General features: G+C 28.2%; 1 protein-coding gene across 1 annotated transcript in view; it reads left to right on the forward strand.

Annotated features, from left to right (window-relative positions):
• LOC148234915 (neuroligin-4, Y-linked-like) overlaps positions 1–9695 on the forward strand; it is a 183702-nt gene extending 174007 nt beyond the window's left edge. Inside the window, exons 10-11 of the mRNA XM_088185519.1 lie at positions 7888–8006; positions 8127–9695. Coding sequence (XP_088041645.1) covers positions 7888–8006; positions 8127–9208 — 1201 coding nt within the window. The 3' untranslated portion in view covers positions 9209–9695. The remainder of the gene's footprint in view (positions 1–7887; positions 8007–8126) is intronic.
• Positions 9696–11578: the final 1883 nt, after the last annotated feature.

Below are 11578 nucleotides of genomic sequence, written 5' to 3' on the forward strand. Positions count from 1 at the left end.
TTTTTTGTTTAATAATGCTATTATTGTAGTAATTCGTCATTACAAATTCTTACTTTTTTTGATAATATGTATCAAAATATTATTTAAAAAGATTCCATTTTGAATTGTAAAAAAAATATTTTAATTTGCGTTGTCATCTAAATATTTATAACACCCTATTAAGTATCAAAAAAATATTATTTTATAACATATTTTTAAGGCAAAACACTACTTTTTTTAATTATAAAATAAATAGCAATGTGATTCATCTCACAGAAGTGATAAAAAATTAGGTGTTCTATTTCTAGAGGACTACAGATTCCATCAGCTTATAGAAAATATATTGTTGCCGTTTCTAAAATTTAATATATATTATTTTACTTATTGGCTATCATGCCGCATTGGGAAAACCTGTCAAATTATTTTAGTCAGATTTTCTATGATAAACAAATTCAATAAAATCACAAAGATAAGATTTGTCTTCGCGCATCAATTAATAAGTTTGGGGGAACTGTGAACCTTGTATAATTATCTGGATTATCTGCCTTCAAGTAAGCTTTCTTAATCTTAAAAAGCACGAGTATACTTAAAAAACCCCTGGAATATACTTTTCAAGCACAATCCGAAGATTCTGAAAGAATTTAGTTTTTATATGCCACCTAATAACCGAGTATTAGACAACTCCCAAATAAGCAATGTTATCTAACTTTTAATCCAGATAGATTTATTGTATTGCGGGGTGCATTTACGTAAAGCTGTTATACTTTACACATATACTTAGATAAATTAATAAAATATTTAAAAATATAAAATGTACGAAGTTTTTTCAATAAAATATTATTTGCCACCTAGGGTACTGGTAAACGCTGGCTGTCACTCAAAACATCGTTAGGTGTCACCTTTGACAAGCGTGTCAAAGGCATTACTGTGTTAAGGTATGCGATTCTAGAAATGTATTTGCAAATAATTCAGATTCGTGTCAAAGTACACTGTAGCATTCATAATGTTTTTATTGTTTGAAATTTTATGTTATTTTAATATCGATCGATATGGAATGTTGCTTCCTAGCACTAACATATTATTTTTAGTAACAATATGCAGATGTAGTTTTCAGTTAAAGCCGTTTTAGAACCGGTGACATTTTAATCGAACTGTCGCCGGTGACCCGAAGCGAAAATATTAATATGCGCAAAAGACCGCTGGTCCACCGAACGAGGGAATACATCATTTATAAACGCCAGAGAGCTTCCAGTGCGGTAATTTTGAAAGTTTCCCCAGTGAGCTCGTCACATTTTCCGGATAAATATCCGTGTTTCGACGCTTGTTTGAACTAGCCTCTGTGCACCGAAAATATTTCGCCGCTTCGTGTAAACAGTCATTTATATTATTCAACGAAGCGTCATAATGCGCGAGAGAGAGCATTTTGGAAAGCTAGTCGCTAAAGTACCTACATAATGAAGAAAAAAACCATAAAAATTATTCTCGGAAATTTATTTTAGACGCACTTACCCACCGATTGGAAATAATTTTTAAATTTGCATATCTGACGTTAAGACCTCGGAAAAAATCGACCTCGTGTAATACAAAAGAAATTTGCATCACAATAAAACATGCGAATTTTCACCGGTTCGAAGAAATCGCACGTTCCGCCCCCGGAACGGACACGGAATATTTTATCTAAATTTATATTTTTCTCCCGGCGTTTCTCGAGTTGATTTAGAACTGGAAATATAATAGGTTTACCATTTCCTGTTACCTGAAAATTCTATATAACCGACTAAATCTGAATTTCTTTGAAAAAAATGTATATAAAATGTCTTTGGACTGAATTTTTCTATTCAATATGGAACATGTTCGTATTTATATTGCATTTTCCCTTTACTTGACAAAGTTATTTTTCTACAAAAATACTAAACCTTATTTATATTACATGTCAATCACGCGAATCTGATGTAATTCCTATTTTCTTTTTATGATAAAAATACAATCCTATAATTTTTACATTTCAGAAAGCTTATGTTAAAAAAATGTATTCATGATATATCAGTAATATTAGTTTTAATATTATTGATTGAAACAAAATATATATGCACTATTAAACCACACATAATATAGTTATATTTAATAAAAAAAATTGGGAAAACGAATGGTTAAGCTGCAATACTTTTGCTTTTATCGGCGCGTTATTTAAGATTTTATTTTACTCCTGAACGCGTAAATTAAAGTAAAAATACAAAATAGCACATGCATCTTTATTATGTTTTATTAAGTTGAAAATGTCAAATTCTTCAGTATTTTATTTTTATAGTCCGCAAATTATAGTTTTTAAATTTTATGGAGATACCTTTGTATATTTTCTAACTTTGTAATAAAAGTTATATTGAATTTGAGTATATGAAATACAGGAATCAAAGTTTGTGGAATTTAAAATTAAAGGCACCTAAAACTGTTCTATATTTTTCTCTTGCATTATAATTATAATGCAGGATTCTATAATATAAGTGTCATTGTAGTGGCAAAATAGTAATATGAGTAGCTGAGTTTAGAATTTTAAGAGCTGATGTTGTCTTTTAAAATGTGTGATTAAGTGTGGAATTAAGTCCCGCTGTGTTGTGTATGTTAGTAAGTGTCTTTTATATGTTCCCTGTAATGGAACAAGAAGCTTATTTAAAGCAATTAAATAAAGGTAACATTTCTATAAAGTAATGCTTATTTTAAAACCAAGAAACTCTCTACTTATATAGAAAAGCGATATCGGCAGCATTACGAAGGTAAACTATTTTTTACTTGGTTCTAAAAACTTAATATATTTGTTTTGAAAAAATACACACCTTTTAAGTTATAAAGTATATTATGAATTCAGACATATTATTTCATTGCTTAACAAATTTTGAAAGAGAAAACTAAGGTGTGCTAAATAATCTTTACATTGCCACTTGACATTACCAATGACTGAAAATAATGCTCCGACTCTTATAGTTCATATATATATATATATATATATATATATATATATATATATATATATATATATATATATATATATATATATATATATATATATATATATATATATATATATATATATATATATATATACACATAATTTTAGACGTCTATTTAAAAAAAATATGATAATCTATCTTAAATTAGAAAACTTATCAGGATCTAATATATTGTTATTTATATTAGTGTATAATTAAGGTATGTTCCATTTTTGATAAAATTTTTTAGAAGCTCTGCTCTTGTATTTAGTTTATCATTGCTCACGTCTATAATTTTTCAACTTCTCATTGACAAACCAAAATAAACCATAAAAATGACGATATTATTGTAGCAATTTGTCAGACATGGTTTTCGATATCAATTTCTATTGGCTTAATTAGGATATTCTTCCACTTTTTTCGCCACAGAGTCACATCTGGTCAAGCCTGGACCCTCGCACAATTCAGAGCCTATTCCCGTAAATTATATCGCCATTGCACGACCCAGCCCCATACAAACGTGCTCAATATAACGCATAACCAGAGTATCGAGGAGGGCTGACACATATCCCAATATTTTCCCCTTCGACACATTACGGAAAACGAGAGAAAAATTCATATTTTTTTAACGTCAATTTCAATTTTTCCTTGCAAATGATAACGTATATTTTTACATCGAGAGATCGCACTATTATAGAGACAATCCTACACATCCCGCCTGAATGACAATTCAACCTTTCGGCTTTTGCGAGGAAAAAAGAAAACCCTTTCTTCGCATTAGGGCTTATGTCGTCACATGTTAGCTCAATTTCACATGTAACTTATACGCGTAACATTTTTATAATATACACATATAGATATATATGTATACTGTCGGTATTAAAGAATAGTGAATGTTCGCTTTTAGCTTCTTTAACACAAAAAAATGTAATAAAAAATAATTCATAATATTTATTTTTATTTTGCATTAGAAATAAATGTATAAATTAATGTATTTATACACTTATTAATATATTTGATAAAAAAAATAGTTTTTAAATTATTAATAACACATTTTTTAAGTTAAAAAAAATACTTTGTAGACTTCTCGTCTGAATGTCAGAAGCAATGTCAATTGCTTGTCCCATATAATTTGTAATAAAAAAAATTCAAAAATATATTTTCAATGGTAAAAATGTAAAATTTTTACATATACATCTATTATATATTAATTATTATTTACTTACTTTAAAAAATGCAATAATCTTATTTTTTACCTAACATTTAAACATGAACTTAGTTTAGTCGAAAAAGTTTATTTTAAAACTGTCTAAAGCTAATCGCTATCAAAATTAATTTTTATAATTTTGATAACAAATAGCTGAAATATATTAGGTAGCTTAATACAAACATATTTTTAACCTATTATTTTGTTATTAAAGTCCGTTAAGTGCTTTGACCCTATATACGTTCTTTGTTCAAAACAAAGTTATAAATATATAAACCCTGAATTAATTATAAGTTCAGAATAAGAATATGTGACAGTTAAATTTGAATATACGGATTATATATACTAAATTATGTTTAATTTTGTACCCAGCTATTAAATGTAACACTTTTAGAATAATGAACTTATCTAATTTTATTTTTTTGACAAGAACTTTCGTTTGCGCGGTAAGATACTTTCTTATGTTTGTATCAAGCGTAGAACACGTGTTTTAAAAGAAGATTGCGTAAAAAATATTTAGAAGCTTAAATTTTATTTTTTACAAATTTAAAATATACTTACTCACCTTGTAAATATAAATGTTAACAATATATCGATCTTTTTACTTAATTGTATAATAAAACAATAAAATACATATAAGAGCCAGCTTCCATTATTTCTCAGTCATTATCTCTATGTATTAGGGTGTTCCAGCGCAAATATGTCTTCAAAGCTTATTGGCACTTATTCGACCCTTGGTAATAAATTTTCTTTATAAATTATACGATTCATTCCCTTCAAGAATGCTCCAGGCGCCCGACTGCCGAATTTGCCACGTGAAAAATGGTGCAAGTATTGTACGAATTGGAAATTTACGATCAAGCATCGAGAAGAAGTGAACCTATTATGGTAATGAACACCTCCAATTTACAAACGAGAGGGCAAAAACACCGTCTACGGTCGTTACCGTTGACTTCTCCTCGGTAGGAGTAGAAAAAAATCATTAATCAAGCGGACAGGCTGTAAAGGATTGTTTGCGGCGAGTTTTCATTAGGTTTATTGAGCGAATTTTGCGGTGGAACAAAAATTGGAGAGCTGCTTAAACAGTTGTGGTCCAACGGATTGAACCAAGTTTCGAAACCTGTATTACTTCAAGCCTGCGTTAGTTAATAGAAAACGGTGTTAACTGACCAACCAAACGCTTACCTCATTCGCAGAGAGCTTTCATTAATAGAAAAGCTCCGCATGTGGATAATATGGGAAAACCGCAGTTGCAATATCGCACCTGTTACTTGTATATAACCCTTTCATACCAGAAGCTTACACGAAACGCTTATTGAAACTTGGCACTTTTGTACCGAATCGATTCGAATGAAACCTGATATCGACTTTGAGGCGATTTTAATTTAAACGCTAATTTCCTTTTTATTAAAATGAGCTTCACAGGTAATAGGATTAAATATTTATTTTTAAGAAGCTTGTAATAAAAAAGTATACACAAAAATCTTTCAGTAATTAATTAAATTTTAATGGTATTTTGGATAAATAAGTGCTCATTTTTTATTTGATAATTAACTTTATTTATTATTTGCAAATACGAAAATAACTTTGAAAAGTCAGACTAATTAGAGAACTTGTTATTTATATTTTTCATTAATAAGATCTGCAGCTTTTTGTGCTTCGCTGAAAGTATCATAAAACTTTGTTCCGATGTCTAGCCATAGTAAGATTTCAGTTAAAAGTATAAGTTTATTATAAAGTTCATTTAATCTTTTTTTATAATATTTAAATTGCATTAATACATTCGAAGAGTAAATATATTTAATATTTAATATATAATATATTTACTTAATATTTTTTTGTAATAAGTTTTGCGCTGATTATGTCATTGATTTTTATTAACTATTTCATCATTTATTTTTCTTTATTTTGAAAATACATATAATTTTTGTTATTTTAAAAATATACATATTTTTTCAAATGCAAAAAAATATACATATTATTTAATTTAGTTATTTATTAATTTGCATAAATGTGTATTTTTTACCATATAAATAATATTTGTATGAAAATTAAATTTCGACAGTAAAAAACACATAAACCGCTAAAAAAGAAGATAGTCTACGTTTATAAAACAAGCTTAAAAAAAACATATTTTTCGTTGGCTTAAAACATAAATTATATTTAAAATAAACACTTAAAACTCTATATACCACGGAAGTAAAAATTCATAACATGCTTATACATTTTTATAAAAATACAACTCTAATAAAATAAATTATGTATTTGAGAAAAATCGAATAGCAATATAAAGTACACAAGCTAATATATATAGAATACTTTTAAAAATAAAATGCTTCTTAGTCCTGACATGTGTCATGTTTATTATATTTATATAAGTCAAGTTATTTAGTTATAAATTATTATTGTGTATCAATTTTGTATCACGAACAATTACCATAATTATTGTATATTTCGTTACCGTTTTCGAAAATCATATTGCACTATGGATTTTAGATATCGTAGTTGAGTTGATGTGAAAAGGGAAGCAACTGCTTTCTCTGTCCATAATTGGCGTTGCTCCACTTGGTTCAAGTTTGGATTAACCTTTGTATGTCTTAAATAATCGAGTAATTGATATTAGTTTTTAGAAGAGCTAGCAAAATAAAAATTTCAATAAAAGTGCTGACAAAAATATATTTCATATGTAAGTAAATAATATGCACCTACATTTTTTTGATCTAACTAAGGAAGATTTTCTTTGTTTTCTATTTTTTTCTATTTTTACGACGCACTTATTAAAAAATCGATGAATATTTGTTAAAATTGATGCCTTGATATATTATAATTATGGCTTCAAAAATCATTGAAATATTTACATTGTATTAAAAGATACACACATTAAGGTAAAAAATGTTAAATTCGCGCATATTTGCTATCAAGTGCCACATAAAGCATTTGCTAATAAAGTGTTTATGTTTAAATTATAGTGATCTTTCGAATGTCTATTTTGGTTAAATTTTAGTCACCTATGCGCCAGACAAACATTCACTTGAGACTAGCTTAGTAATGCCCTGAAGTTAAAAATATGTGTTTAGGTTTTTACAATAAAATACGCGAAACATCGATTTAAAATATTTTTTTTATCCATAGATCCTGATTGTCGTTGTTTGAATTGTGACACGGTAATTTAGTTTGAAATTTATACTCCTAATGAACACGCAGCAAATTAAAATCACGGGAGCAATTATCCGTGAGAGCAACTGTCCTGAGAGCAATTGTCGTAGGAGCAATTGCTCGGAAAGCAAATGTCCGCTTACCAAAAAAATGATCATGGAATTCATATTTGAAAATATGAAAGAAAATCTCTGCTATTAAATACACAATAATATTACTAAATGCCAATTTAATAGTGAGTTTGATTTTGCTAAGATTAGCCACAATAAACTGTTTCAGGGTAAAATTCTATACAAATAAAAATATTACATAAACATTTTAATTGCAACTTCAAAATATATATTTTTGAATTGACCTTTGATCTTTTTGATCTTTATATATTTAAATTGTTTCCTTTCTCCAGATATAACATATTTCATAATACAATAAATCTATTCTATCGATCACTTATGGGTCCTACAAAATACGATGTTAAACTAAATATTGAAGTGACTCTTATTTCGCTTGATAAATCTCAGCATTGGAACTATTGACCATGTGAGTATTTTTATCTTGTTTTAGAAATCCAAACGAATACCATCGCCAAGAATCGGTCCTTCCAATATCCCGAGAGCGCAATCGTTACAAGAGCATTGTGTGGGACGAGTACGACACCCTCCACCAGAAGTATCTAGAAATAGGTAAGCACGTCCTTCATCCACATACGCACATACACATACACACTCCAGTATATTACATAATCATATAAAAGGGGTCCGACAGCGCAACGATCTAATTATCCCGCTTAATTTGTTTGTCAGGCATGAAGCCGAGGATGAAAAACCATTTTCGCGCCCATCAGCTGTCCGTGTGGCTGCGGCTCATCCCGGAACTACACCGATCTGGGATGAAGGACGTAATAGCCAAGCACAACCTCTTCCGGAACCACAACGACGGTGACTTGTACGACGGTTCGGTGAGGCCAGACCCTTTAACGAGGACGACCTACTACGACCCCACATTGGAGCTGTATCGTAGACCCTTACACAACGTAACTCTGGACTTGCCTCAAACGACCATGGACACCATAGTAACGACGTGCGTGAACGTAATCTCGGTACGACCCGGATCCACGTACATCCAGAACCATCCAATACACAATTCAACACACCAAGACCACAATACTAACTTTGAAGCGGCTGGATACACTGCCTATTCCACTGCTTTGAGTGTTACCATAGCTATAGGCTGTTCTTTATTGATCTTGAACGTATTGATATTCGCTGGAGTGTACTATCAAAGAGACAAGACTAGGTTACAAGTAAAAAGTCTGCAGCAGCAGCAAAACAGAAACCACAACAACAGCTTCGATAACCTTAGCAGCAAACACCCCCATTATTTTATAGGACATTCTCAAAGCAGCAGCGCAATCGTAGATGTAGATCATCAAGATAAAAACTCAATTATGATGACTACCACATTAAGCAGAAATGCAAACGAACCTCACTTTACTAACATAAATCCGCAATGTCAAAATATGTGCCACAGCAACATGCAAATGATACAGAAATCAAGTCCACAAGCGCAAAAAATGACAAATCAAGGTCACTGCATGACTTTACCTAGAAAGATGAACTTCTCATACCAACAACAAAACTGCATGACTCTACCTAAAAACACAACGTTTTTAAATAACCAACACAACTTAGCTGACATACAAACTCAAGGGATGAACCACCCTCCTAACGGATCCGTCAACATGCACATGCCCAGAACTCCGCCTCCAGCAAGATCTAAAACGCCACCGGGAACTCAATCGCAAGGTCACGTGTTTTCGGCTCAAAAGTCGTGCAATCAGAAGTCCAGGATGCCTCAAGCTGCCATATCGGAGATGAACGTCTGAGATAAGCATGCGGTGGAGACCGCGTCCGATGTCTTGGTTTAGACATCGGTAATAATACTCAAATTTCAACGGTAAGTTTTATATGGATTGTGTATATAGAAAGCTTTGTGTATTGCATTTTAAATGAAGATGAAATGTAAAAGGGTGGTATATTAAAAAACGCATTAAATTTTGAAATTTATTTGATCATATTATCTTAACATTAGAGTTCAAGATAAGTTTTTCGTGATATCAGTCAATGTGATATTGACTATATGTGTGTGATATTAGGTATGTATTGGTGTAGTAATGGATATTTACATAAAGCAAAACTACTTAACATCTCGTGTGGTAAAACTTTAGAGCAGTGAAATCTAAATGGATTAATTTATAAACTAATTTATATACACTAAAACAAATACCAGGTTATTGCATAATTTTTGACGTATTTATATAAAAATACATTTAATTTATGAGCCTATGTATTATGTTATTAAACTCTAATTCAAATTAAAATATAGGTTTTAAAACTATTTTATAAAGTACTAGATCGTGTGTTTCTTTCAAAATAAACTAAAAGTTTTACTTAATTGAATCCTGAATAAAAGCTAGAAATGGATAATATTTAATAAACTAAAATATATTATGGCACTAATAAGTCTAAACAAATTCTTCCAAAGCTATTATCTATTATAAATAATTATATATTAAAATCAAAGTGAATATTTACAGTTAAATTGTATAGTAAGCATTTTATAAAATTTTCTTTGGCCTATAAAAACGGATCATCATTTTTCTAAATACGATTAAACATTAATTTAGTTAGTTTTTGCATCAAAGCATAAAAAATGCATAACAGTTAAAAACTATAATATATCAGAAACTGATATATAAAATATATAATGAATTAAATTTATAAAATTAAATGTAAAAAAATACGTCAAAACTTTTGCATAAATCCAATTATTAAAATTGAACTTGCTTAGGTAATTTATTGTTTTTGTAATTGATTATGTTTTAAAGCAAATAGCTGCTAGATGGAAATATCACGAAATACTCTCTATATTATTATGTTTTTTGTCAGAAATGTATATATTTTATAAAAAAAAAAAATCAAAGCTAGAAAGAATCTTCGATTTATCATACGTTAATCAAATAAATGTGTTTATATACAATTTTATTTTTATTTAATTGATTATGAAAAATTAAATAATATCTACTGATTTAATTATAATTGTAAAAATACTATTTATAAATAAAATATAATTCAGGATCAAAGTTTGTGCGTTTTTTCGAATAGAAATAAGACTGACGCGTTAATTAGTTGTACGTGGGTCCCTAAAATGTAAAATAAATTATATGATATTATGTAACGTATAAGGGTTTTTTTTAATTATTACTAAACAGATTGCTCTTATTTTATTTTCGTTAAAAAACGATTTACGAAATGTTTTTAACATGAAAGATATTTATTCCTCTTAGTTCATTTAAATTACAGTTAATTAAAAAAAATGTGTTTTGATTTAGTAAATGTATTGTGTAAAGATAAATTTCAACATAAATATTGGTATATGTAAATATTGTATATACTTACTAATATAATAATTTAAAAGTTCTCTATTTAAGCATTTAAAAATATATAAAGATTGTATTGTATGTAAATAAATTTTAAAATAAATATTAATTAGATTATTACTATAGAATATTTTAATGATAATTATGTTGTTTATTTTATTTTTAAATATTAATATAAAATTAAAATGTTTTTATTAAAAATAAAGAGAAAACTTTATTGAAACTTTACGTTAAAGGCGAGTAGACCTTTAAAATTGATTCTCATATGAATATATCTATTTAGCAAAGTTATTCCAACAAAAATATTACTAACGATACGTATTATGTAAAAAAAATCGCAATGTAATTTATATATATATACGAGAATGTATTGACATAAAAATACGATATTAATTTTCATATCAACTGAAATAAATATGTTTATGTATGTTAAATCTTAAAAATATATATAAATGTATGTATATATTAAAAATTTATTCTTTTCTTATCGATGAAACATGTATGGGTATATATGAATATTATACTATATGATATTAAATAAATATAGCGTTATTTTATATATAATATAAAATAAATAATTATAAAAATCGCTCTTATGAGTTCCACATTTATAATGTTTAATTAAGGGACCGTTCTTATAAAAATATCATGAAATACATATATTAAAAAATAAATTTGTTTTACTAATTTATAAACCCATTACATCTACAAAAAAATTACGACAAAATGAGATTAGAAACAATTTTAATTCATATTACAAACATTATTTTAAATGTATGTATATATATCACGTCTGTAAGATATTTGTAATTGCAA

Source organism: Plectrocnemia conspersa, unplaced genomic scaffold (genome assembly GCF_051122295.1).
Source record: "Plectrocnemia conspersa isolate PC_06_02 unplaced genomic scaffold, ASM5112229v1 ptg000005l, whole genome shotgun sequence".
Lineage (NCBI taxonomy): Eukaryota > Metazoa > Arthropoda > Insecta > Trichoptera > Polycentropodidae > Plectrocnemia > Plectrocnemia conspersa.